Source organism: Aspergillus affinis (assembly GCF_023601865.1).
Source record: "Aspergillus affinis strain CMG 70 chromosome Unknown NODE_21_length_366722_cov_90_171905, whole genome shotgun sequence".
NCBI lineage: Eukaryota > Fungi > Ascomycota > Eurotiomycetes > Eurotiales > Aspergillaceae > Aspergillus > Aspergillus affinis.
Window position 1 is genome coordinate 138,944 of NW_026515802.1, and position 27,571 is coordinate 166,514.

Genomic DNA, 27,571 nt, shown 5'->3' on the forward strand with positions numbered 1-27,571 from the left:
AATCATATTCACGCCCTCCTACCAAAAATGACTGCTGTGTTGATCGCAGTGGCAACAGGAAAGCAGGGAGGCTCACTCATCAGAAGCCTCGTCTCGCGCAACGCCCCTTTCGAGATCCTAGCCGTCACGCGAAACCCGGCATCTGCGTCTGCCCAAAAGCTCAAAGCCCTGTCATCCAGCATCAAGCTCGTCGAAGGTGACCTGGATAACCCGACCGGCATCTTTCAGAAAGCGCACGTGTATTTCGTTTCAAATAACGCCTTCAGCCATTCGCCTTTCGATAAGGCCCGAACAGTTCCACGGACGTTGTATCCGCGATGAAGAAGTTGATCGGCAACATGAGAAGCGATATAATCGTTCACACCGATGACGACAATCCATGAGCCTTTGGGAATGGCAAATCCTTGAGCAAGGAGCTTAGCCATTTCTGTCAATTTCTTGGTCGCGTTTGAAGATGATCAGTTCTAGACAGACAACTAAACCGCAAGATCCGGAGACTTCCAAACTTTTTTTATCGGCAGATTTGCTATTTTTCATATTCCTCAAGGGTCGCTCTGATTAATTCATTCTGTAAATTGGTCATTCTCGGGAAGTATTCTATGGCCGACTTGGTGGATAGAAAGAGGACGAATCTCCTCCGGTCTATAGAGATTCGGGTCGCCACCGTTCCCGGGATTAGGTATTTTAGGTACCTCCCGAGATGATCAATCAGGGCTGGCTCCACCTCTTTCTTACTCATGTCAGTATGCCCATACCATGTAAGACCGACATGCGAATAGAGTGTATAAAAAGATGCTGTATTCTTCCAAAAAAAAAAAAAATCAAGCATCTTCAATCCGTTTCATAAATTCCACATCTCACCTGATACTCAACCATGACCATCACTAGACCTGGGCGGCCGAGCCAACATCAAAGAAATCGCCGCATCATTCGAAAAGTTCTACGGTGTCAAACCAAGCTTGGAAAGTCGCGAGTCTCTCGATGATCTGTATAAGACTATGCACGAGAAGCGCGCGCAGAGTCCAATGGATATCTATGGCTATATGTCGATGTACGTTATCGTATGGTTTCACTGTGGATCTCTTCTCATGGGAATACTAACTCGTCCGATTTTCCATTAGGTTCTTCTATTACTACTGGGTCAGTGGTCAAACCCTGCTTTCCACGGATCTGGATAATGAGCGATATGATGAGGTCAAGCCCGTTAGTTGGGAAGGCTTCATGGCCCAGTACCCTCTGGAGACGTTGTCTAGTGCTTTCTTTGCTCTGAGTGGCTAGGAGAGCGAAATACGACTGTGCATGAAATTCAATTGAAACCCTATGGTCTACATGTTCGGCATTCAGATACAAAGCGCAAATCAGCAAGTAAAGTGAACATAAATTCATAGCGGCTTCTGGTTGTTACGGGAAGGGTTTACTATTATCCAACACGAAATGTTGATGAGTAGCATCAAATGGAAATCACATATATGTACAAATTATGAATTAACTCGCCATACATCCCACCACACAAGCTATATATACAATCTATAAACTCTCCCTATCTCTAATCGGCCTCGACGACGCATCAGACCGCCGCCGATCATCCTGATACTCAACCTTAACATCCACCACCTGGGTGATCTCATGAGTATGCTTATGATCGCGGAGAGTAAACATCTCGAATCCGCGCGTCGAGACAGAATTCGAATAACTGCCTCCGCTGCCGTGGAGTTGTCGCCAGGCACTATCCTGCGGATCTTGTAGGTCGCCGTTCGTCGCGTAGCCTTGGCCCTTGCGGCGCGTTTTGCTGCGACTGGTCGGTCCGGTGCTGTGGTGCGTTGAGCCAAAGAGGCGGGGAAGGAGGTATTGCAGTGGTTGTTTGTAGACGGGAAGGCAGGCGCAGATTATGCCGGCGTTGGCTTCGATGACGCTCCAGATTGTGGCGGGGATTGGGCCGCCTGGTTTGGTTAGATTTTGAAGTTATGGGATGAGGATAGGATGGGTGTGGTGGTCTTACTTGTTGGGTCCTTGTCCTCCGCGGATTTGGCGAGCGTGGTGGTTCGAACAATACTCGTTACGCAGACACTAGCAGCTTATGAGTCGGTTGATGATTGGAAAGGCCATCAGGAAAAACTCACAACAAACCAAGGCCGAAGATTAGCGCCAGCGCAAGTTTCTTCGCCCGCGCCAGTTTCAGCTGCGAGACAGGGTATAGTGGTAGGGCGAGAATCGCGACGTCGCTGAGAATATTGATGACGGCATATGACAACCATTGCGACTTGCTATCCACGCAGTGTGGATGCTTGATGGTTTTATCCCAGAACGATGCGATTGGCTTGCACTGGAAGATGGTGACGAGGATATATGCCAGACTCCATGCCAATATAAACGCGATTCCTCCGTAACATAGGCGACGGAAAACAGGCTGGATGAAAATGCGCAAGTAGAGGCAGAAAAAGGAAACCTTGGTCAGACCGATGACGACTTTGTACATGACCTGGGCGGCGAAGAACCACTACATAGATCAGTAAGACTTTCCGGGAAACGTTTCGAGAATCTCACCTTCAGCGCGATAACCCGGTCATGCTGAGTGAGATACGAAGAATGCTTTCCATATCCATAGTGGACCGCTGATTGAGTCGCGAAAACGTCAGTTTAAAGATATTGAACGGTCAAGAAAATAGAAAACTTACCAGAGCATTCAGTCACAGTCAGAATCACCGAACTAAGCTACTCCGTACAAGCATCAGTTAGAATCGGAAACTTGTGAAACTGACGATCCCTTACCATTGACGCAAAGATAGTCCAATCATCCGCCCCTAGTCGACGGTTATGGAACCGAATAGCCAACCTGGTCACGACAAAAAGCCCCGCCAGTATAATCATAATCACACTCCAAATCCATAATGTGAAGCCTCGGTTTGGCACCGTTGGCGTGCTCAGTCCAATCTCCCAGGACATGCTGCTGAGAAGGCGAAGTAGCCGACCAGGGTAAAAAGAAAGAACATTGGCCAGGCATTGTTGATATATATTACCCTAGGTCTCACACAAGGCCTAGCACATAGGGAAAAATGTTCAGCAGACGCGTAGGGTACTAATTATTCTTGGCTAAAGTAGTTGGTGGCAATGGCACAATGCCGTAGACATTTAGGTTTATGAAGGATTGGAGTCGGTAATTCTCCACGAGGGTTGATTTGTTCCATCAGACCCGGACCCTCCTTGTTGGAGAGGCTTAAGTGGATACTGACTCAAATTTATAAGCCCATTGCGGTAAAGGCCGCCAGAGAAGGCTCTCGTAGTGACTGGGGGCAGGAATTCAAATAAAAAACACGGGCTGCTAACTGTCAACTGCCCTTTTTTAGCGGCCATAGTCGAATGATAGGTGGTCCGGTGGATCAACCACGCGAAGATGCCAGATGGGTAAAATGTCCGGCCGCCGCTCATGCCACTTGTTTGTGGGCAACTCGATCCCGAGTCATGCTGAAGGAAATTTTGGAGGGGTGTAAGACCATCTGTTCAGCGTTCGAACAAGGTATCATGGAAATAAGCATGAGTCAATTAGAGCTGCATTTCTGCAACTGACAGCCACGACAGGGGGTCAGTATGGGTTCCCGCTTGGCTAAGCCCCTTACGGTAAACCGGAGGTAAGGGGCGCAGCCCTCTCCGTACCAGAAGGCCACTAACCTCAGTGCTAGACATGCTAGACTCAGAGGTCAAAATAGCCCGGGTTCTCCCTACCGAAGAACGTCCGACAAAGCTGGGACTGCTCTGGGATGGTCCTGGCTGGGCAATCCATTTACCAATCGTTGACGGTTGAGACAAATGGGTCCTAATCAAACCATTTCTCCAAGTTTCTGACTCGTGGCTTTGCCCACTGCGAATTGCCCAAGATCCGATTCCTCTTTTATATCTGAGCTCTCCATCCATCTTTCCTTGCTGTTATTTTTGTTTCTGGATTGCCGCAAGAAACGCTTCTCTGCCCAGTCATGGCGGGTTTTTGGAAATCCTTCGCGTCGGCCTCCCTGTTGGCTACCTGTCTCCCGACATGGGTCCAGGGCGCTGCTGTCCAATCCGTCGGTGCGCGTGTCTCAACCAGCAGTGGATTGATCGAGGGCCATGCCGCCCCTGGGGAATCCAGCGTTTCCGAGTATCTGGGTATTCCGTATGCGCAGGCCCCCACGAATGATCTGCGTTTCGCTTCCCCAGTGGCGTATGAGTCCAATGCCACCGTTCAAGCAAAAGCCTATGTATGTATTCCGTACTGTGTACCGGTGTCCATTCGTCGGAATAAGAATCCGTAACGGCAGCAACTGACTTTTTCTTTTCACCCTTCCCTGACAGAGCCCGTAAGAGCACATTTATCTTGGCCCAATTAAACTTGAATAGCATCATGACCAATACTTTCGCAGGGATTGCCCCGCTACTATCGGCACGACGCCCCTTGATTTCCCTGGTTTCACTTCGCAGGCTGTGACAATTATCAAGTCTTTCGCTCAGCAGCTGGGGACCTCTCAGAGCGAGGACTGTCTGTATTTGAACGTGTGGACGCAGCCCAAGACCTCGACCCCGAAGCCCGTTTTGGTTTACATTCACGGTGGTCGTACGTAGCTCGCTTATTCTTTCTTGTGCTGAGAGTTGACATTCTCTAGGATTTGCTGTCGGCGGTGCCAACAGTCCGTTCTACGATGGACAACACCTGGCCGCGAATGAAGATGTGGTTGTCGTGACCTTCAAGTCAGTGGCCTTCCCGACTCCCCTACCTTTGAGAGATCCTCCATCCACCTAACGGACATAGCTACCGCTTGAATATCTTTGGATTCTCAGGCGCTCCAGGACTGACTCAGAACGTGGCGCTCCTCGATCAGCGGATGGCCGTAGAATGGGTTCATAAAAACATCGCTGCGTTTGGTGGAGATCCGGAGCACATCACCATTTTTGGACAGTCAGCTGGCGGTGCGTCTGTTGACTACTATTCGTACATCTGGACCGAGAAGCCGCTTGTCAGCGGTCTCATCTCCCACTCGGGAACTGCGCTTAGCTTGAAGCCAAACACAGCCGAGGAGTCGGCCAGCTACTTTTATCACGTCTCCAAGACCCTGGACTGCGGTGATAGCAGCGACGATGTCAAGGAAGTCGTAAAATGTCTCCGTCAACAATCATACGGAGATATCCTGAAGGCCGTTGCCAAGGTCCCTGCTGCTTCATCGCCAGCGCTTCCGCAGCCGGTCTTCCATCCGACCGTCGATAACGTCACCGTGTTCGGTGACTACGCGGAGAGGTCTGCGGCCGGAAAGTTTGCCAAGCTGGTGAGTTCTCAGTTCTTGCCGTCCAGGATGGAGGATACCAGCTAATTCGTGTAGCCTTATCTGGTCAACAACAACGACAACGAAGCCGGTTACTACCGCGTCAACGCCTTCGCTGCCAGTCTGACTCTTACCAACGAGGACTGGAACCAGTTCAACTTGGCCGCCTTCACCTGTCCCAGCGATCAGGCCGCCAAAGACCGTGCTGCCAATGGAGTCCCCGTTTGGCACTCGCGCTATTTCGGTGACTGGGACAACATGCGCCTGTATCCCACCAGCGGTGCTTACCACGGGGTCGATTTACCCATGGTGTTTGGCAATTCTAAAGACATCAGTGCGGTTTCTACCTCCACGGGGGAGCGACAGTTCTCCAAGCATATGGCCTCGGCGTGGGTAGCGTTTGCCCGTGATCCTCAGAAGGGATTGACCACGTTCGGATGGCCCCAGTATGATGCCAAGAGTAAGTATTCCTTCTTCACCTCCTGGTAGCCGTTGGTTCTAACCCCTTTGCAGAGAACACTCTCATTGGTCTTGCACACAAGAACAGCATGAAGGTTGAGTTCCTCAACCCCTCCGACTTCCAAGAGGGCTGCGCCGCCCTAGACGGGGACACTACACCTGGAAAGGGTGCTTTTTAGTGTTTAGAACGGGACGAATATACCATATTTTGACCCATGGACTGCCTGCTGGAAAGGATAAATTTCTCGCATTGTCAGATACTCAGCTCGTAACCGAGCACCATGTAGCTGGTTGACAACTATACATAATTGATAGCCGGGATTAGTCGCAGTATTGGTTATGATGTCGGGCGCACGCAGCTGCAGTCCTCGTAACGGTATGTAGGCTCGTATTTCAGATCCCACGAGCAACCATGGTCTTTCAATCCCGGGCAAATTCTGTGAACCTTAAACCAGCCCCGTTGATCAGAGCCAATAACCCTGATTTCCAATGTTATATCAAGCATACGGGGTATATATCGGTTCTAGGAGGCCCGAAATGACCATCACGTCAGCTTGGACCGTAGAGAAGATCTGGGTCTGGGGAAGTAAGACAGGACCTAGTTAAGTCAAGCGTGCCACATATTGCCTACCAGTGACCAATGCATGACTGCATATATCAAATCTGACCTAAAGGAGATCCATCCCAAGACCGATCCATTAGAGTTCTTACCGTCAATAGATCGCGGATGGATGCAGACACTAGATTCGGGGTGGGGATGAGGAAAAAGGAGGCTTACAACCACGGATGGACGTCATCGTCAAAGGAAAGAGAGTTGCGTCGATAGGAAGAAGAGGGAGAGAAAGGAGGGAACCTAACTTGGTGAAGAAGAGTGTACTTCGTGCTCTGTAATTCCGCTAGTCCTGATCTGGCAAGGTGTCACCTGCGTCCGTGATCTAGCCACATCAGGACTAGCTGTGGTTCAAAAGGGAAAATGGCCACAAAAAACCATCGTTCAGGATTCATCAATAGTCCCATTCTTCCTTTGGATGGTGTTCATATCAAAATTAGCCATCTCGTTGCGATCTGTGCTTCGGACACTATGGACGCCGGATTACATGGATCCCCAATGATCAGCGGAAATACACAGGAAGGCTCTTGGCCCCGTCGATAACCAACCGATATCTATCTATAGTAGTCTGTCAATCTCGTCCATCACTCGGTGCGTTACGGACATGGTCCTACTGTACATGAAACCGGGGGTTCCATCACCCAAGGTGCAAAGGAAGGAAGATCCCAGAGGACAGAAGATGACGATGATTCTAAATCACTAGTGTCCGCTGTCATTGGCTTGGTTTGAGCCACAGTCAGGGGCGGCTGGAAAGTGGCTTACCTGAAGTCGGGGATGGAGGCGACACTGCCACAGCCAGCGCCGCGGTGGACTGACCGTGACGGGCTCGATGTGGACTGGTTGACCTGGCAATGACAGGATCTTGGGGCAATTTTGTTTAATGTTTGGGCTGTGTGGATCGGAAATCGCGTGAGATTGAGAGGGTAGGGATTTTAGTGTCTGTGGCTCGACGACTGGGGGCTTGAAGTTGAGCGAAAGGCTCGCTAGACAGGGCCAACTACTCCGATGTATGTACACTGTACATGTACGGAGACTACACTACCAAGTTAGTCTCAGACGATGCGGCTTGATGTAATCAGTAAGGCTATCGACGCAACGAAGTGGTGCATGCACAGGGATGAGGAGACCACCGTTCCGTCGGGTTTCGGAGCAAATGCTTTCCAGGATAGGAGGCCTATAAATAGACGGATCTTCCCGAGATGACGATGAGATATTAAAGCTTGAGACTGAGTCCGCGGACCTTCTACGGAGTAGTTTCTACATATGTGCTCCGAACTGCAACTGTACCGAATGGAAGGCGGAACGCACTGGGAGTCTGAAGGGCAGGAGAATGGAAATAAAGTAAATTAAACTGAAATTAACGCGGTGCAGACAGGCGGAGAGATGGCATTCGTAATTGCGTCGGGAACGACGGATGGAACCAAGCAGGGCGAGGGTTCTGGCCCCCCGTCAATCCTCCCAACAGGCTTGAAAGTACGCGGAAAACTGGGTCGGGCTCCACCGTCGAAGATGACTTGTTCGGTTCAGGAGAAACTAAGGATTTTGCGCTTTTGCATCTAGTCAGGCACGGTGGGTTTTGTTTTCCCATTTCTCAGCAGCAGAGCGAATGCCTTCTTGGCGACTACAAATATTGACAATATTGCCGTTTGAGTGTTGAGGGTTTCTAATTAGAGACAGAGGGGTTTTAAATTAAACGCGGGATATGCCGATAGAGTAGAATAGATAGAATTGCATTGCTCCGTATACTCCGTGAGTCCGGAGGTCAGATTTAATAACTAGTCGGTGCCCGTTAGCTGTCAGGAAAGAAGTTAATAACACGGGAATTGAGGCGATGAGCAGGCATCGGTGATACTTCTCGAACGAATAAGCCAGATCCTCCTAATCTTCCCCAGCCCCAGCCCGTCCATTCCACAGTCTTACAGTTACATATGGGAGATTCTTGCGCCACCACCAGTCGCTCATTTCTCCGTTGATTAATATTTTCCTTCTTCTTCCTCCTCCTTCTTCTCCTACTTAGCTTACGCAGTACGCATCCTCTACTGAGTGCTCGCTGCCCCTCGTCTCTCGCTCCTCACTCCCCTCACCAGTCTTCTCGTCACCAGTCCTCTCGTTTTCCATCCGCCTGACCTATTTTCTGCCAGCCTCTGCCAATCTTCATCCCTGCGTCTGACTCCGTCCTCGCGTGATTCCTACATGTGCTCCTTCTCAGCCTTACCGACTTGAGCGTTCGATCGGAGGGAGAGCCTCTGCCCCCCCGCCGACCCAACAACGCGACGTTTCACTCGCGCCTTGGCAAAGTCTCTGGGGGAAAATCCCCAAAAGCCGATCTTCCCTTCTGTTTCCCTTTTCCCTCTCGCCCTCCCATTCACTCGCTCTCTCGCCCACTTCCGGTGCGGGTCATTTCTCCTTCCCATCCTTTGTTTGATTTTATTCTATTATTATTATTTTTTTCGCTCGTTTTTATTTTTTTACCCTTTTCCCTGGGTCCAGAAACCAGTCAAGTGGAGGCATTTGTACGTGTCTCTGTACTCAGTAAGGGTTGTGTCCGTCATTTTTTCTGGAGCCCATCACCGTCCAGACCACACCTCCTGAAAGTTCAAAGACCCTTTGACCTCCCAAGAAACTACTGTCGTTCCCCGGCCCTTTTAGCAACTCGCCGGCCAGACATTCCCCTCGCCGACCCTCCATTAACGCCCACCGCCCGCCTGGTGGTGAAACCGTCATATTGTATCCCGAGCCTGAACCTCCGGCGGACTCGAGCTCCGTAACGGAGCATTTCGGCAAGATTTATTCCCACAACTCGCGGGCTTCCCTCCTGGGAGGAAGTTCTTTCGATCCCTCATTCCGCCGTGGTCCCGGGGGTTTTCGTGCGCGAGAAGGTTATACGAATGTGCAGCCGCACCCGCGAAAACGCAGAATGTACATGCCAAATTCGCTCTGGACGTGGTCCTTCGTCATCGTCACCCTCATCCAAACCATCGTCACTCTGGCCTTAGAATGGTATGTCCGCTCTTGCCATCCCATCCCCTCCCCTCCCCCTTCTTCCCGTCACTAACGCGACCGGCCACTTTTCCAGCTACGTCTTCGCAAATTTCCAGCTTCAACTCCGTCCGAAAGCCGACCAGGTGACCGCGTCCAAAACCATTCCATGTTTCCTCGCCCTGTACAGTTTTGGTTTCATTTACGAGCTGGTGTTGGTGTATGATGCCCTGCGGATGAAAAACACCATTCAGGTCATCGGCCTGTGTATGTGCAATGTTGGACTGTTGATCTATGGAGCTGTGCAAGTGCAGCAGATCAAAGAAGCCGTGGGAGTCTTGACCGACAACAACGCCATCAACGAAGATATTTGGGGGGAATCGGAACCGTTCCTGATCATCATCCCCTGCGTGGTGGCGATGGGCACCCTCCTGATGACGATTATCGCCTGGAGACTCTACGATGAATTCGCGTGGTCCATCTACAAGCACATCAGTGCTGATTTGCAAATGAAGCGTCGATATCTCACTTATCAGGTTCGTCGCTTCGCCCGACAACGTCGCGAGCCGACGTGCAGAAAGCTAATGACCCGTGGATAGATCTACATCGCCCTCCTCAAATTCGATTTCTTCTTCTTCCTTGGATTCACCGTGCAGTTCGTCGTGATCGTTACCGAACGAGCGGATATCGAGTTTGGACTCACGCTGGCCGCTGTCCCCGTGACCATCTTGATCTTGGTGTGCGCTGCCGTCTTCGTGCGCCGCGAAAGCACTTTCGGCATGATTGTCATCATCGTATGTTTTCCGCCTTTCTGACTCCCAGCAGACATGATGCTAACCTTAATCGCAGCTTTTATATTTCGCCGCCATGGCGTACTTCCTGTTCAAACTCGTTCGCATGTACGCCCCGGGAACGTATTTGATGTATCTGCCGGCTCGACGGTCACTCACCTTCTTCGCCGTGATTACGCTTGTTCTGATCGTCATGACCATCGTCAACGCCAGCATGTGCATGCACAACTTCCACAAGGGTCTCAAGCCGCATATCAACAAGAAGAAGGAACGCAAGGAAGCGGAGAAGTCGACGACCGAATTGTCCTCCAACATCACCGGCCAGGTCCCCAACCGAATGATGATTGATTGAGCATGCGTGAACCCGTGCTCTTGACGATCAAAGAACAGCAAAAAAAAAAAAAAATCAATGGTCGGTACATATCAATCAGATGCCGAAGGGACCGTTCGGCAATATCCATTCTATACGTCCGCTATTGGGCCTTACCTATAGAGGAACCATTCAGGTACGAAATTTTTCAGGTGTTTTCCGGGAACTGCGATATGATACCTTTTGCGTTGGCGATTTATTCACGAATTTGGATTGTCTTTTTCTCTCTCCTTCATCTTGCCCCTCCCTTTCTGCCGCTGATAGCGTTTGATTGATCATCTTTTTTCGCCGAGTCTCGACCTCCGGTCCTTTATGTCTTATTTTTTAACGACTGTGCATCTCCTTTGTCATGTACTGTAGCTATCTCTTAATTACATAAAAACAATCCCAGTGTTTATACGGACTTAGATTGAATGTTGAATTCCATGAGATCTGTCGATGTGCCGGTAGTGAAATGCCTACGGAGTACGGAGTTAGTCCCAAGGCCTTCTTGGCAAAATTACCGCAGGATGGGGAAGCGTAACGGAGACGGTAATAAGCCCCGGGAACCGGTGGTGGTGACAATACGGTAACAATACTCGAAAGCGTGAGCGTGGCCTCTTTCTGGCAACTCGCCGACCTCAACTTCTCCGGCTCGCTCACGACTTGCATTTTCCTTCCACCTCCGCTCGACCTTCATCTTTCTCCTTGTCCGTCTGGTCAATTCCCTTCTTCTCTTTAAGTCCTCCTCGATCCTTTATAACGCTCTTTAATCTTTGTGTTTCGCTGATTTCTATTTCCAAATTTCTTCAAAATGGTGAGACTCCTGCTCCAAATGATCGTCCTTTTCGAAAAGGGTCACATCCACACGAGATAGCTTGACCCCGTCAACTTGGCCAATTCACCCAGATCAATTATACTGACTGCCCTGTCGTCAGGCCTCTCCTCGTGCTACTTCCCCCTTGACCTCCGGTGCTGAATCCGGCCCTGACTCCAAGTCTGCCGGCGCTGGTGCCGCCGCCGGATCTGCGTCCGCCATCAACCGTCCTTCGTCGCCTACTCCCCCCGGTGGTCCTCGCGCTGCTCTGCGTCGTCGCGCCGCTGCCGACCACAAGGAGTCTCTGCGCAATGTCCGACCTAGCTCGACTCGCTCTGCCGGTGCCGGCGGTTCCTCCGGCACTATGCTCAAGCTTTACACTGACGAGAGCCCCGGTCTGCGCGTCGACCCCGTCGTTGTCTTGGTTCTGAGTCTGGGATTCATTTTCTCGGTCGTTGGTCTGCACGGTATGTACCTGTCTGTAAATGTGTGCATGGGATTTTCCGGGAAACTAATCGATCCTCTCTCCATCACAGTCATCGCCAAGATCACCCGCAAGTTCTCCGCATAAGCGAACCTCTACCTCTCAATACGATCGCATCGTTTAGTCCTTGCTCTTCGACTTTGCCGTCGTTATCTAGTCCGGTTCTAACGATGGGCACCTATGCGACAAATCCTGCGGTGCTTGTTGCCATGATGACACGTCGAATGAACCGAATCGGTTGTCTTGCGTGGAATCTCCGGTCCTAGCGAGGCGTCCCGATCGACCCGTTTCCCCCTTCATACGTCCCCTTCAAAATCATATACCCCTTGGCGTCCCTTCTTCCTGCTTCTTTCCTGTGCGTATGTAGTTGGAGACATCGCACGGGGACGTCTCTAACCTCTTGTTTCAATGCTTGTAAAGTGTAACGTTGAAAGACCTGTCTGCAGCATAGGTCGGACAATGGATTGGTTGCTAGCTCGTTTTTCTATCTTGTTGTTTACGTTATTGATCGATGCATCTGGAGCGTCGGTGATCGTTAATGGAGAACGCGGAATAATATAAGAAATTGGGAAAGACATCATTCGTCCTTGTACAGTATCGGTTTTGGTTGCTCAAGTTGAATCCATTCATGATGACAAAGCGGGCAGCGCTTGAGTAACTACGGTGTCCTGTCTGTCTACCGGTCCACACTCGACACTCCAGACTCAAGACACGAAGCAATGTAGACAGCACTTGGCATCGGCCAGCTCCGCAGCACCAATGCGGAGTATTCAAGCTCGAATCTGACTCGTCTTAGCTTCCTCCCAGAGAACGGGGAATCCTCCATCCTGTTGGCTCCGCCAGGTTCATTTCTCCCTGGGGGAGCAGTGGGGGAGGAATGCACGAATCCATTAGTCGGAGACTTCAGGTAAAGCAAAGCGTTATCATTATCTCCATCATCCCTGCACACCAACAATTCTGTCCGGGTTCTGACCTTTTCTGACGGTGGATATCAGGACGCATCCTTATCACCCACCCGCCGCCAATCGTCGCGCAGTCCCGGAATCGAGTCTGGCCTCCACTGATAAGGGGGAAAGCACCAATGATGGAGCGGCTGTCCATGATAGTCATTCCGGGGGAGTCTTTCATTTTTATTTGATTTGCAATGGGCAATGGATTGCAGACTGTGCCGTCTAACTGACTAGCTGTCACACACGTGCGATTACGAAAATGAATCCCTTATCGTCGGCCATCTGTCTCGCCGGCTTTTCATTCGTATTCGACTATCTACGGTGTAGTCTCTACTCTGAATCATCGGTTCCAACCGTGTTGACCGGGATGAGGGCTGCGAGGTCGGAGGAGCTCAGACGCTTGGTATGGCCTTCTATGGCTGTATATGAAGCCGTGGCGCCCTGTCATGTCGTTTCGCGGGTCGTTCATCGACTGTTTCTCGACATCGATTGCTATAGTGCACTGTCTTACGCCCTTTACGCTGGATCTTGGCTCCATAACACTGCACCCACGCTTTTGTCTGGCTTGCGATCCACTGCAACGTTAGCGTCTACCTAGTGCATCTCAATTGGTATTGCTTGATTGCTTTTTGTCTCAGCATGGCCTCGGAAGAGGTCAAGTTTGTTGCCCCCCTTTCTCAAGGGTTCGGCTATGGAATCATCATAGGGCTAGGGTTTGCCTTTGCCCTGGTGATGATCTTCATTACATGGGCTTTGAAGAGGTATGTTCCATAGCGAGGCACTTGCATTGCCAACGGAGCTGCATGGGACCCAGTCTGATACATGCACTATCTAGGTATCAACATGAAGTTCAAACGTCCGAGATGTTCTCGACCGCTGGAAGGTCCGTTAAGTCAGGTCTGGTTGCGGCAGCAGTCGTCAGCAGCTGGACATGGGCTGCGACGCTTCTTCAGTCGTCTGCTGTCGCCTATCAATATGGCATTTCGGGTCCTTTTTTCTACGCTTCAGGTTAGGTTCTCAGGGTACTTGGACTGGTTCCATAACTGACAAGTCAATTTCCATAGGCGCCTGTGTCCAGATCATCCTATTTGCAACCCTCGCGATCGAACTGAAAAGACGGGCCCCCAATGCGCATACTTTCCTGGAAGCCATTCGCGCTCGCTACGGCACGGCCGTGCATGTCGTCTTCATCGTCTTCTGCCTGATGACCAACATCCTAGTCACCGCCATGTTGCTCACCGGTGGCTCGGCCGTCATGACTTCTCTGACTGGGGTTCACACAGCTGCCGCCTGTTTTCTGCTCCCCATCGGTGTGGTGCTCTACACTCTGTTCGGAGGTATTAAGGCAACATTCATTACGGATTACATGCACACGGTGGTTATCATTGTTGTCATCTTCATCTTTGCGTTTTCTGCCTACGCCACGAATGAGAGGCTCGGGTCCCCAGGGAAGGTGTATGATGCGCTGGTTGCGGCGTCGGAGCTTCATCCCGTCGAGGGGAATGCTCAGGGCAGTTATTTGACTATGAATTCGAAAGAGGGGGGAATCTTCTGGGTGATTAACCTTGTTGGTATGTGTCCCTGTTTAGGTATCCTTTCTCTAACTTGGGATTGTGCTAACGAGTTCATTGTAGGTAACTTCGGGTATGTAGGATTTGATGCTCGAAACTCGATGTCGCTAACATCTGCAACAGCACCGTCTTTCTAGACAATGGATACTACAACAAAGGTAAGCTTTGCTCCCTTACCCATGTGATCTAGCTGGCAATACTGACCTCCCAGCCATCGCCGCACACCCCGTACATGCATTCCCCGGATACGTTATCGGCGGTCTCTGCTGGTTTGCCATCCCGTGGCTCTGCGCCAGCACCATGGGTATCTCTGCCCTCGCCCTAGAAGGATCCCAGCGCATGAGTTCGACCGATGTCACCGCCGGCCTCGTGCTGCCGTTCGCTGCCACTGAGCTACTCGGCTACAGCGGAGCCGTATGCACCACGCTCATGATCTTCATGGCCGTCACGTCTGCCTTCTCTGCCCAGCTCATCGCCGTCTCCTCGATCCTTACCTACGACATCTACCAGGCCTACATCAACCCCGAGGCCAAGGGCAAGCGACTGGTCTGGATCTCTCACATGTCCTGTATCGTGTTCGCTATCGTTATGGCCGGGTTCGCCACCGGCCTCTACTATGCTGGCATCGGCATGGGTTACCTCTACCTGCTCATGGGCGTCATCATCTCCTCTGCCGTCTTCCCCGGCGCCATGACCCTCGTCTGGAAGGGTCAGAACTGGATCGCGGCTGCCTGTTCCCCGATATTGGGTCTCGCCATGTCCCTCATTGCGTGGCTCGTCACCACCAAGAAAGAATACGGCGTCTTCACCGTCGCAAGCACCGGAGCAAAGTACGTCTTCTCTCCCTCCCATTCTCCCTTTTGAACATCCTTCTCTTTCTCCTTCTCCTTCTCAATATCTAACCACAACCAGCTACCCCATGCTCGCCGGCAACGTCGCCGCCCTCCTCAGCCCCATCGTCTTCTCCCCGGTCCTAACCTATCTCTTCGGTCCCCAAAACTACGACTACGAGTCCATGCGCGCCATCCGCAAAGTCGACGACACAGACGTCGCCGCCGCCGCAGATATCGACATCGAACTTATCCCCGGCGAATCCTCCCTCTCCTCGCCACAAACCTCCTCTCCCACCACCACCGCGGAAGAAGACGACGAACAACGCAAACTCAACCGCGCCGCACTCTACTCCCGCACCCTCACCGTCGCCATGGTCATTTGCTTCTTACTCCTCTGGCCGATCCCGATGTACGCGTCTGGATATGTATTCAGCAAACGATTCTTCACGGGATGGGTCGTTGTGGGTATTTTGTGGTTGTTTGTGACGACGTTCGGGGTCGTTGTTTTTCCGCTGTATGAGGGAAGAGAAAGTATTGTGCGGACGGCACGGTCGATGGTGTTGGATGCCATGGGGAAGAGGCCCAGGGGTGTGGTGGAGGTGTTGGAGGCAAAGAGGGGAAAAGGGGGAGAGGGGATGTCGAGTGGGGTGGTGACGCCGACGGAGAAGGTGGGAGCGGACTTGAAGGAGGAGGGGGTTTAGTGTCTGGTGCTCATGTGTATGAATGGATGGATGGATGGATTTATGATGGGATGGGATGGGATGGGACTTATATGCTTGGGTTGTTATGGTTGGTTTGGATGCTGTGTTGGAGCCATCCCGCTGCTGTTTTTTTGCTTCTTATATAGTTGTAGTTTATACCCCCGTTTTGTCTGGACATTAATAATACTCACTACATCCATTTATTCCTACTTCAATGGCAACCTAAGACAATAGAACAAACTCCTCAATTCAATCCAATCAATTCCAATTAGACAACATAAACCCTAACCTTGCAGTAGCAGTAGTAAACCACAGACAGTTCAAGGTAAGATAAAAAAAAAAAAGTAGGTATCTCCAATCAATCATCAATCAATCAATCACAATAACACAAAAAATACACAGGCAAGGCAATAAAACTGCTCAAAGAAAACACACATAGAGACAAGAGCCCCATACTAAGGCAACAGCAACAAACAACCACCCCTCCCTTCATTACCACACACACACACACATCCCTCTTTAGGTACTCTTACTTATACCCATACCCCTGAGGTGGCTGAGTGCCTTGCGGCGGATAATAAGCCTGCGGGGGCGGCGCTGGGCCTGTGATTGCGCCAGGCGGGGGACGCGTATCGGGTGTGATATCGGGACGGTCACTGAAGGGGTGTTAGTGTTGATAGTAGGGTAGGTATGTATGTATGTAGGTATGTGCTTTGGATGAGGAAGATGGGGTTGCTTGAGTAGTGGTTAGAGGATAACATACCGGAGGTCTTGGGTGAAGCGGCATGTGTGGCATGTTACTTCCTGTTGAGGTTCTTAGTGTTAAGATAAGGGACAAGAGAGATGGGGTGATGGGTTATTTGGAAGGGGGAAGTAATAAGTGTACATGTGCATACCTTGTATTTGTGAAATGCTAGTGGGATTGCAGGCTATAGGGTCATAGTCGAATTGATTAGTACTGGGTGTCTGGCAGGTTCATGTTCATTCTGGGCAGGAAGATGGGAGATGGATGGGCTTGAGACAGGAGCCATAAGGCCTGGACTTGACATACAATAAAGCAAATAGTGAACCACGGCCTAGATAACAACTTCGTCAGGTCTAAAGAACAAGAGCACAGATTAAGTAGAACATACCATCTTGTAACGCAATGTCCGTTCCAATGTTGACCTGATTCATACAAAAAGCCTTAGTCAGATCAGGTCCAGACGACCAGGCAGGCAAAGCAGAGCAGCCAATCCACTCACAGTTATAGCAGTAAGCACGGACATTCTCGTATCCCTCCAACATAGAAGTGAATTCTAATTTTCATTAGCCCGATTACACACAAACAATACTTGACTTCCAGCGACATCCCCGCGCGACCTAGGAAGTCGACATGTCCTACAGAAGGCGCCCCGGAAGGAAGCAGAGGCGGAGATGATCCCCCGTCCAGGGTCCAGTGACGTACCATGTGTTCCGAACGTGATGCAAATGGCCATGGTGGATGGATTTCAGGACACCAAACGTGACAGTGTCTGTTAGATATGATGATAATCTAGATAGAGTCTGCGATTCAACTAGGATTCTGGGTCTCGCTCTGATGGTTGGGTTGTTGAGGGTTCATGAAGGGGCAGGCAGCGGCAATTCGTTTCATAGGGGCTGACCTGTGGCGTTGTGGCTTGGCACTTGGCGGTTGCGATGCTCATGCTTTTGGTGTACAGGGTTGATAACTTGATATTGTGCTTTCTGTAGTTAAAAATTAATATGACATGAATGGTTTCTATATCCTGCTATTTTGGTAATATAGCAAAGTGAGAAGACTGTCAGAATGATAGGTTACTGGTTGAGTAGAAAGGATATACTCATGAATACACATACTTCCACCGACAGAATGCTCTTGCTACAGACAACACGTACAAACATCAAGATCAAAATATTCATTTAATCCCTATTCACCCAACTCAAGACAATTATATACCCGAAAATGAAATGAAATGACATTGAAGCGAAAGGATAAACCCAGAGATATTAACAAAGAATTTCGCTGAAGAAAGTAGAAACGAGTCTAGTTGACCGCCACAACCCCTCTGACAGAAGCCTTGACAACCGATCCTAAGCCCGAATGAAGAAGCCCCGTGGACTTTTCTTTGATTTTGGCCCTTGCTGTTTCGCCTCCTTCACCCTGCTGGTCCCATTCCGCGATATTCTTCCACCACCTTTTGTTTTTGCCCCAAGACACGACGGCGGTCGGCAATGCGTAGAGAATCGGCTAGCATGCGGGCGCGAACCCTAGCGGGAGAGGTTCGGAGAAAGCGTTTATTGGGTTTTGAACAGGAGGATAGCGCAGTGGCCCAGGTAGAAGTAGATGAAGTGTTTCGTCTCTGCCGTGCAATTAGCGGACGCTCGAGATTGTCTCCACGAACAGGTTCGTACCGTGCGTCACGAAACTACCAAAATTCCTTCCAACCACACAGTGCCATGTTGCGCCCTTGCGCGAGTCGAACTATGGTATAGTTAGGTACTAGCGACGAGTGGGTTACAGGTCAGGAGGCGGGGTAGCGGACTTCTCGCTTGATGTACTGGGCAATGTCCTAGAAGCAATTAGCATATGCATTGATCGTGGAGTATAGCACAGTCCATGACAAACCTTCTCAATGTGGTACTTGTCCATGGCCTCAATCGCTAAGAAATTAGCTCACGTCACGCGGTTCGAGTCCAAGTCGTTCGTACCAACTTCGACAGCCTCCTGCTGCATATCCTCGGTCTGTCCTAGTGTCAACACCAAACCCCCACCGGTATCATTGCCCTGAGAGCCTCACCATATCGACCGACTTGATTTGCGCTGGATGGTCACGTTAGCTCTGGAGCGGACTGTGCTGCCCAAGTGCATCACTTACGCTCAAGCTTGTCTTTCTTTTCGGTGGCCATTTTGACGACGGGGATAAATTCGACGAGGAATTCGATAGACGAGTGAGACTATTGGAGGAAAGGAAAGGTATCAAGAGACGAAGAGGGGTGGTAAGTTCTGAAGCTCTTCGAAAAGTATGGCAACGGTCCAGGGATGTTTTGCGCGCGACAGTCGACCAGGGAATCTCCGCGAGCGACCCGCACGGGCCAAGTTTCCCCCCGTCTCGCCTCACCGCCTTCGGCACTATAAGATCGGCATCACGTAAAAAAAAAAATTTCTCAACTCTTTTTTCTTCCTTCTTCAACACTCCTCTTCCGTGGCATTGGGAAATCAGTAGCCACCGGACACAACACTCTACAATCATGGAGGAGAGTACAAGAGTCTTTGTCTCTGGTCTCCCGCCAACTTTTTCCAATGACCAACTCAGGAAGCATTTTGCTACTCGCTTCCAGGTCACGGATGCTCATGTTTTGCCCAAGCGCCGAATTGGCTTCGTGGGCTTCAAGAGCCACGATGTAGCCAAGGAGGCTGCGCGGTACTTCAATAAGACATATATGAAGATGTCGAAGATCTTAGTAGAAATTGCTAAACCGGTATGTGCACGCTGTTGGACTTGGACTTGGTATTTTCTATTCCTTCCTTCTTTTTTTCTTTCTTTCTTTCTTTTCTTTCTTTCGCTGTTGTGCACGCTGACCGGTAAAGGTGGTCTTGAGACTGACCCGTATTATCTAGATTGATGCTGAGCCTACCCGTAAAGCTCATAAACCCGATGACTCCTCGGAGAGTACACTCAAGCGTAAGCGGGATGGGGAGAAACCTCCACAAGATCCTAAAATGCAAGAGTACATGTCCCTGGTGGAACACCCCTCCCACACGAAGACGTGGGCCAACGACGATGCGTTCATCCCGTCTGTGGAGGACTCTCAGAAGCAAGACCAAGTTGCCGAGGAAGATGATACACCCCAAGACCTCACCTACGCCCAAAGAAAGCGAGCCAGGATCGCAGACGGCCAGGGAGATGAGAGCGAAGCCCCAGCCGCTGCTCATGAACCTGAGCCCATGGCCGTTGACGGGGCTGAGGAAAAAGAGAATGCGGAGCAACAGGACCCTCAACCCGAGGAGCAACCTGCCGTATCGGACTCCGATTGGCTGCGGTCAAAGACGAGTCGCCTCCTGGGCCTTCTGGACGAAGAGGAGCAAGCAGAGTTCAACGCTCCGCCAAGTGCTCCTGCTCCTGAAGAGCCGAAATCTGTTGCGAAGGTTTCTACAGAGTCTGATGACGGTGAGTCGCCAGATGGTGCGGATGCTGGTAAAACAGCGGAAGCACCCCCGCCGGTGGATACGAATATCGAGAACATCCGCCTGTCTGCGCGTCTCTTCGTAAGAAACTTGGCGTACGATATCAGGGAATCGGACCTGGAACCACTATTCACACCTTTTGGAAGGATTGAAGAGGTTAGTTTGACTTTTTATTTTCCCTTGTTTTCATATACCATTGCAAAGTCCCCTCGGGGGTTGCCCATATGATGATCATCCTGATAGGGACATCAGATGCAAAAGCACATGATGCGAACAGGAAAGAGAATTTTAGTAGATGCCTCTTTATATCTGAACGGCAACTTGCACATGATATCATGATTTGTTTTATATTCATTTGTCATGAACGATCACTAACGATCTCAGATTCATATCGCTTTCGATACCAGATCAAACACCAGCAAAGGATTTGCATACGTCCAGTACGTTGACTCAGATTCAGCCGTAGAGGCTTACAAGGGTCTGGACGGAAAGCACTTCCAAGGCCGTTTACTGCATATCTTGCCGGCTTCTGCCAAGAAGACGTACAAAATCGACGAGCATGAGTTGCAGAAACTGCCTATAAAGAAACAAAAGGAAATCCGGCGAAAAATGGACTCTGCTTCCTCCACTTTTAGCTGGAACTCCCTCTACATGAACGTGAGTTGTCGTGTCAACCATCTGAGTATACACCACCGCTAACAATCCATAGACTGATGCTGTCATGTCTTCAGTGGCTGAACGACTGGGGGTCTCCAAATCTGACCTGTTGGATCCCACTTCAGCAGACGCTGCGGTGAAACAAGCACATGCTGAGACGCACGTTATTCAAGAAACGAAAGCTTACTTCACCGCGAACGGTGTCAACCTTGACGCGTTCAAGCAGCGGGAGCGTGGAAACACCTCCATCTTAGTAAAGAACTTTTCATTCGGCGTCAAAGCTGACGACCTTAGGAAATTGTTCGAGCCGTACGGTCAACTCATCAGGCTACTGCTGCCTCCCAGTGGCACGATAGCCATCGTTGAGTTTGGAAGACCGGACGAGGCGCAAAAGGCCTTCAAAGGCCTCGCCTATCGAAAGGTTGGGGATTCGATTCTCTTCCTGGAGAAGGCACCTAAGAACCTGTTCGACCCGTCGATGGTGCCGCAGAAGCCAATCGCCGAGCCCAAGGCTGTCTCGCAGGGCTTCTCGACGGCGGACACTTTCGCGGCCGATGAGGCCGAGGACACCATCACGGCCGCCTCGACCCTATTCGTAAAGAACCTTAATTTCTCCACCACGAATCAAAAGTTCGTGGAAACCTTCCGGCCACTGGAGGGCTTTGTGTCTGCCAGGGTCAAGACCAAACCCGATCCCAAGAAACCCGGCCAAACGCTCAGTATGGGCTTTGGCTTCGTTGATTTCCGGACCAAGGAACAAGGTCAGGCTGCTCTTGCCGCAATGAATGGCTACAGTCTGGATCAGCATGAACTGGTAATTAGGGCGTCTCATAAAGGCATGGATGCCGCCGAGGAGCGACGCCGGGACGACACGGCGAAGAAGATCGCAGCAAGAAGAACGAAAATCATCATCAAGAACTTGCCCTTCCAAGCGACCAAGAAAGATGTCAGATCCCTCTTTGGTGCCTACGGCCAGCTTCGGTCTGTTCGGGTGCCTCAGAAATTTGACCGGTCTACTCGTGGGTTCGGTTTTGCTGACTTCGTAAGCGCTCGCGAAGCGGAAAATGCCATGGACGCGCTGAAGAACACCCACTTGTTAGGTAGAAAACTGGTGTTGGAATTTGCCAACGCGGAGGCCATCGATGCCGAGCAAGAGATCGAGCAGATCGAAAAGAAAGTAGGGGAACAGGTGGACAGGGTCAAACTACAGAAGCTCACGGGGGGAGGCCGCAAGAAATTTACTGTAGGGGCCCCGGACGAGGGAGAAGACTAAGCTCGACGAAGCAAGAAAAAGAGCCGTCCCTTTCGCCCTTCGCGCATAGGGGAACAAGACGGACTGGCAATGGTTTGGTTTTCGCGAAGGCCATCCCTTGCTTGGTCGAGGTTGAAGTCCGGCAGGCCGGCAGCAGGTCGCAAGCCCGACACGTTCCTGCTGCTGTCAGTACGTGCATAACGCGTCCTGCAAAGAGCCTCTTGTCACTCCCTCGCTCGTGCATCCGCCTGGGATGGATTGTTCTGTCTTTTAATGGTCTTATCCCCAATCTGGGGTTATTCATATCCTTGTCAAATTCTAGCGTTCCTTTCTTCTCCCTCTTTCACGTCTCTACAAACATGCTAAGAGCAACCCTAGATATCAACCAGATCAGGGTTAGAAGCTTGGCTTCTTACGACCTACATTCTTCTACACTGTTTTGTAAACAACTTCGCATTCCTCCACCAGAACAATGAGGTGGTGTTGCTGGCGACTGAGCATTCCTGATGAGGGTCTTCGCCACAACTTTTGTTCATCATCTCTCTTCTGTACCTGTTGCAACCAAGTCGATCAGGGTTCGTCTTTGGGGTGCATCCGAGAGAAATCCCCGAGCAGGTGCAGGTCGACGAAAATGTCCCCTCCCCCTTGCATCAATTCTCCGTCGGGTTCCATTCGTGCTCTTCCCTCCCTCCTGATTTGCTGCAACAAGGCGGGCCACTGGGGGAATTTCCCTCCCTCGTCGGTCTCCAGACGCGTGAAAGCACAGACCCAAGGGTGTTTCTCACGCTGTCGCTCTCCTCTCCCCACCTTGGAACCGAGTCGTCGTTGCCCTCGAGGGGGAGGGATACTACCTTCTTCCAAACAAGCAGCGTGATCCAGCAATGTAGTTACTCCTCTCTAGGGGAGGGAGGGAATGAGCTTCCTATAAACACCATGCTCTTCGCTCTCACATTCTCTTTCCCAGGTTCTTACATTCTCTTCCAGCATTTTGCGTTCTTGATCGCTGCTTTGCAAAACCCTCCAGCGGCCCTCTGTCTGGTAGGAAGCATTTTGCGGGCTTCAAGATCTTTCCGTTCTTTCTTTCCCTGTGGAATTTGTCATTCTTTTGTGCTCACGGGAATCCGTCTGTTCCCCGCCCTCCAGGTGGTTCTCGCTCTCATGGCTACTGACTGGCAACCCGGCTGTATGGTCCCCCAGCTTCCCCCAGCTCTGGAGAGTCTATCTGCCCATTCGGACCGGGCCCTTCAGAATACATCTGGGAATGTCCAGTCCTATTCAGATAGCTTAGCCTATGGCGATACCACCGTGAGAGATGACCACCCTTCCCAATATGCCGTCAAATACTCTCACCATCCTCCGGTCCCTGCCCACCCTTTGCCTACTGCCTCTAGTTACCATCATCCTCAGGTGCTAGCCAACCGGTTCCAAACCAAGAAGCTTCGACGGTTGCAATCCTTTGGTCCCAGCTCGGCTGGACCACGTAGAGGAAGGAGTTATCTGAAGTCCCAGAAGTATCTGGAGTATCGGGCACGACCTCGACGCGACACTGGGAAGGATGGAGAGCCAGTATGGTCGGATGAGCTGGAGGACGCTTTTCAACAGGGTAAGTCTGGGACAGAACCTCTCCAAGGGAGGGCTTAAAGAAGCTAATAGCGGTTCAGCTCTTGAGGCAAATCCTCCCATGGGTAGAAGAAAGTGGTCTGAACGCGGCAAGTCGTACGGACGCAACGAGTTGATTGCCGAGTTTATCTTCAAGGCAACGGGCAAGAAGAGAAGCAGGAAGCAGGTTTCGAGTCACCTCCAGGTTCTGGATTCGTTCCTCAAAGGGGATCCTGATTGTATGCCTTCCCTAGCTTAACAATCCCGGTCCATTTCAATACTAATGCTCAATCCTGCAGGGGAGCGACTCGTGCGAGAGCAAGCTTCGGACCGCTCTAGCAGCCAGTCTCACTCCATCGGCCCCAAGTGGAGGAGCCCGGTCGAGCTTCCCTTGTCTAGCCACTATGGTCACCATTTGCACAATCCTTACAACGACCATTTGCGGCTGGTGCAGCCCTACCCCGTGGAGTTGCCTCCGCCACACTTCGTTCTCAACCCCACGATGCGTGATCCTTCGGTCCAGAACATCCACGGTCTCAGCTTTGGGATGTGGGTGAATGCGCCGCACCGACAGGATATGATCGAGAACGCCTATCATGAATACACCCGTCTTCAGGGAGACCAGCGTCTTCCCGTGGCGCCGCCCACGCCCTTGGAGAACCTGGCAGGCTGGCGAACTAGCTTTCCTCATCTGAACTCGCTGATGGCAGACCTTGACCGTCCTCTCAACTGCGAGATCATCTACCTGGAGGCCAGCCTCAATCTGATGGACGACTTCCCTCCTTCCCGGTCCAGCCTCGGAATCCACATGGAGCTGGACTTTGCCCGTCCTGCCACGAACGATGCTCCCATGGTGAATCAGATGGACAACTGGATCTGCAATACGCTGATCTACGACAATGGTCAGGAAATGGAGGCTGCCTTGGGCAAAGAACTGGGCAAACCATCGTCGACCAAGGTGACGCGACTGTTTGAACCCAAGTGGTGGGCCCGGCTTTTCACCCAACTCACGCAGGAAAGAAGGCAGATGGCAGAGGAGAATCCGGGACACCCCGAAGCTGCCGACGAGCGATCCAGACAGTTCCTGCGCACCATGTCGGTGGTGCAGGAGATTCGGGCCACGCCCCCTTCCCGACGACACTCCGCCAACCCGTACGTTGCCCAACCGGAGGAGGAGAGCCAGCCCATGGCCATCTTGCTCTGGAAGTTCCGCCAGACACGACCGGGCGAGGTTGGCACCACCACTTGGCAGAGGCTCATCCCTCCGCCAGACCGCATCACGACCAACAGTCCGCGGCCAGCCGCCGCCGCCCACGACGTCCATCCTCTATCCCTTGATTCCATCCTACTAAACAAACCTACCCCTAATGTCTACCATGCTCTACCACCCCCTCCGCCTGCTCCTCCTGTTGTTCCCCATTCTCATCACCATCATCCTCCTCAACCTCATGATCTGCTCCAGCACAACGGCACGTCGCAGCCCCCTTGGCCCATGTATCCACCACCGCAGGAGAACATGTACTCGACGGGGCACTTTGATTTCCTGCACTCGATTACCAAGCCCGAGGACGGTCTGAGCGACAAAACGGCCGTCACCTCCGTCCTGGACCCCTTCCCACCGCTCCCGCCCCAAGCCACCAGCCAACCCGCAGCGCACCTCAGCGGCCCCAGCAGCGGAGGACCTGTGATGCTCAACGTGCCCGATATCCTCTCGCACCCTAACCTCGGATACACCATGGGCCATGAAAACCACTACCACGACAACAGCAACGTGTTGAACATCTTCGGCAGCGGATCGCATTCCATCGACGAGATGGGCCACAATCAGGCGGAATGGTCGACGCCTTCCACTACCATCCCGGACGGTGACGTCGGATCTAGTCACTATACGACGCATCTACAGTTCCCGTCGTCGGACAGCCACGTGCCTGTCTCGCGCGAGTCGCACCAGCCGAACAGCTTCGAGGGACTCATGGGACATGATGATCTCATTGACAAGCTGGTCGGGAATATCCCTGGCGATCCAGGTATGAATGGAGCCGGGCCGGACCATGCTAGTTCTGCGTATGCGGAAACCAGCGCTGTTGAACCAGTTCAATAGCTGTTTAGCTATGACTGGGGTTTTACATAATGATAATAATGGTTTTTTGTGATTGATTTGAAAAGTTATAATATCCAAGTTGGAGAATATTTTCTATCTTTTTTTCTTGTTTTCCTTTCTTTTCTTTTCTTTTCCTTTTCTTTTTTATTTACCTTTTTCTTCATTCTTTACTTTGGCACAGGCGTTTTGGGGGGGTGATACTCAGGGGTTTCGGCTGTTTTCTTATTTTCTAATAAGGACAAAATATTTACAATTAATGAATCAATTCACGAGGGTTTTGAGTCTACATTTATTCGTAACTGTTAAGAGTTCAACTGGCCATTACTTTCAATCACCTTCATTTGTTTGGCTTCTATTTCGGTGGGTATAGGTCATTCCCATCCCCTTGGATATCCTTTCTTTTGTGACTTTATAGCACAACGAGGTCAATCATATACTATAGCTTGGAATGTCTATATCAATCTTCTAAGTATACCTATACCTATCCATCTCCAATGTATATATACCGCGGTCTCTTTAGGTAGGTAGTCTACTCCATACCCAGCAATAGATCTACGGAGTGACCTGATCGATAAGATAAGCCCGCCAAGACTAGTTACCATTTCTCTTCTCCAACTCCGATTCTCATCTCCCTTACCACCACCCTCAACTACATCCTCGTCAACCCTCAATCCCCTCATCACCCAGCCCCGAGGGAAGCGGGGGAAAACAAAGAAAATATGACAACCTCCCTCGCTCGCAATCTCGCCTCACAATCCGTCCATCTAACCATCCACCCGCCCCCGCGATCCCTCTCCGAAAGCAAACTCGTGCTCTCCGCATTACAGAAATATGGCGAGGTGGTGACGTTTAAGAATCTTAAGGTTAGACACTCACCTTAATTTATTAATCCTTTCCTTTTCATTCTGGATTCGACTCGACTCTCCTGTGCATGTCTCTCCAAACGTATTTTAACTAACAAGGATTGGATTTAATCTAAACAGTACGATAAAACAAATACAAACCCCACCGCTCCCCGAAATACAATCGCGGTTTTTGAATCCCCTCAAGCCGCGAGGTCGGCGATTGCTAGTTCGCCGTTGAAGATTGCTTTGCCGTCTCCCTCCTCCTTGTCTTCCGCATCTTCCTCGACTCCGAATCCCTCACCGTCCCCCTCAAGTTTAAACTCAACCGATCCCAAACCCAACCCCCGAACGCAATCCCATCCCCAAACAAAAACCCTATTCTGCAACCTCCAACCCTCGCGCCATAACCACCTCTCCTCCCTCCACCGGAACCCCTGCTACGGGAGTTTCAAAATCGACAAGGAGAGTCACCAGGCGGTCGATTTGCGGGAAACGGGCGTTCCTGTTAAGGAGTTGGCGGATGTGCCCGTGAGGTGGAAGTTAGGGAGTTCGCAGGCACAGTCACGGGGACGATCTTCGCGGGGAGAAGTACAATCGCAGTCGCCATCGCCATCGCAGTCGCAGTCGAGGGGACAGGGACGGGGGGGAGAGCAAGGACAAGAGCAAGGACAAGCACGGGGGCAAGGACAAATACAAAAGGAAGAGGGGGCTACCGGGGAGGGTGTGTTTGCGTGGAGTAGAAGGAAGAGGTGTAAGATGGGTGGGACTTCATTGCAGGCGTTGTTTAATACCAAGGTTGGGGGTGAGGAGGGAGGCGAGGGAGGTAAAGCTGAGGTTGGGGGGAGGGGGAATAGTGATTGATTGTGATGCTGAGGGTTTGAGGGAAAGGCTCATTATGGTGTGAGATGGGGATTGCATTGCATTTCTGAGTATTTCTGCTTTTCTGCTTTTTATTTCATTTGTTCATGTTCATATACCCTCGTGTTCTAGATATGTTGCTTGTTTTTGATCTTGTTCTCGGTCTTGGTCTTCACCTTAACCCAGTCCTAATGCTCCGTGCCCTGTACAGGAGAACAGAAAGATGCACGGGATACACTGGTAT

The 27,571-nt window shown here is 51.1% G+C and overlaps 8 protein-coding genes across 8 annotated transcripts; 6 read left to right on the plus strand and 2 right to left on the minus strand.

The window, feature by feature from the left end:
- Positions 1–27: 27 nt before the first annotated feature.
- Positions 28–1,278, plus strand: KD926_004567 (nmrA-like family protein; the record flags this gene model as incomplete). Its single annotated transcript, XM_053098022.1, has 4 exons — positions 28–239; positions 286–356; positions 889–1,051; positions 1,122–1,278. 4 exons carry the CDS (start codon positions 28–30, stop codon positions 1,276–1,278), a joined length of 603 nt encoding a protein of 200 aa, XP_052958045.1.
- A 249-nt stretch (positions 1,279–1,527) lies between these two features.
- KD926_004568 (uncharacterized protein) lies at positions 1,528–2,943 on the minus strand (the record flags this gene model as incomplete). The annotated part of the gene is made up of 6 exons (XM_053098023.1): positions 1,528–1,940; positions 2,000–2,067; positions 2,121–2,497; positions 2,545–2,612; positions 2,676–2,712; positions 2,770–2,943. 6 exons carry the CDS (start codon positions 2,941–2,943, stop codon positions 1,528–1,530), a joined length of 1,137 nt encoding a protein of 378 aa, XP_052958046.1.
- A 1,025-nt stretch (positions 2,944–3,968) lies between these two features.
- Positions 3,969–5,923, plus strand: KD926_004569 (carboxylesterase; the record flags this gene model as incomplete). Its single annotated transcript, XM_053098024.1, has 6 exons — positions 3,969–4,229; positions 4,369–4,582; positions 4,632–4,716; positions 4,778–5,288; positions 5,343–5,745; positions 5,799–5,923. The coding sequence occupies 6 exons, from the start codon at positions 3,969–3,971 to the stop codon at positions 5,921–5,923; spliced, it is 1,599 nt and encodes a 532-aa protein (XP_052958047.1).
- A 3,348-nt stretch (positions 5,924–9,271) lies between these two features.
- KD926_004570 (uncharacterized protein) lies at positions 9,272–10,476 on the plus strand (the record flags this gene model as incomplete). Its single annotated transcript, XM_053098025.1, has 4 exons — positions 9,272–9,354; positions 9,431–9,869; positions 9,933–10,127; positions 10,183–10,476. The coding sequence occupies 4 exons, from the start codon at positions 9,272–9,274 to the stop codon at positions 10,474–10,476; spliced, it is 1,011 nt and encodes a 336-aa protein (XP_052958048.1).
- Positions 10,477–11,287: 811 nt separating this feature from the next.
- Positions 11,288–11,861, plus strand: KD926_004571 (SEC61-beta family protein; the record flags this gene model as incomplete). Its single annotated transcript, XM_053098026.1, has 2 exons — positions 11,288–11,290; positions 11,412–11,861. 2 exons carry the CDS (start codon positions 11,288–11,290, stop codon positions 11,859–11,861), a joined length of 453 nt encoding a protein of 150 aa, XP_052958049.1.
- Positions 11,862–12,983: 1,122 nt separating this feature from the next.
- On the plus strand, positions 12,984–15,829 carry KD926_004572 (sodium:solute symporter family protein; the record flags this gene model as incomplete). The annotated part of the gene is made up of 8 exons (XM_053098027.1): positions 12,984–13,306; positions 13,363–13,485; positions 13,560–13,732; positions 13,789–14,295; positions 14,359–14,368; positions 14,419–14,453; positions 14,507–15,125; positions 15,208–15,829. The coding sequence occupies 8 exons, from the start codon at positions 12,984–12,986 to the stop codon at positions 15,827–15,829; spliced, it is 2,412 nt and encodes an 803-aa protein (XP_052958050.1).
- A 529-nt stretch (positions 15,830–16,358) lies between these two features.
- KD926_004573 (rhodopsin family protein) lies at positions 16,359–17,307 on the minus strand (the record flags this gene model as incomplete). The annotated part of the gene is made up of 4 exons (XM_053098028.1): positions 16,359–16,485; positions 16,881–16,905; positions 16,963–17,127; positions 17,277–17,307. 4 exons carry the CDS (start codon positions 17,305–17,307, stop codon positions 16,359–16,361), a joined length of 348 nt encoding a protein of 115 aa, XP_052958051.1.
- A 1,771-nt stretch (positions 17,308–19,078) lies between these two features.
- Positions 19,079–27,330, plus strand: mrd1 (RNA-binding ribosome biosynthesis protein MRD1; the record flags this gene model as incomplete). The annotated part of the gene is made up of 10 exons (XM_053098030.1): positions 19,079–19,309; positions 19,449–20,171; positions 20,400–20,672; positions 20,725–21,915; positions 22,035–22,113; positions 22,499–23,527; positions 23,586–23,762; positions 23,823–25,550; positions 26,201–26,487; positions 26,608–27,330. The coding sequence occupies 10 exons, from the start codon at positions 19,079–19,081 to the stop codon at positions 27,328–27,330; spliced, it is 6,441 nt and encodes a 2,146-aa protein (XP_052958052.1).
- Between the last annotated feature and the right edge of the window lie 241 nt (positions 27,331–27,571).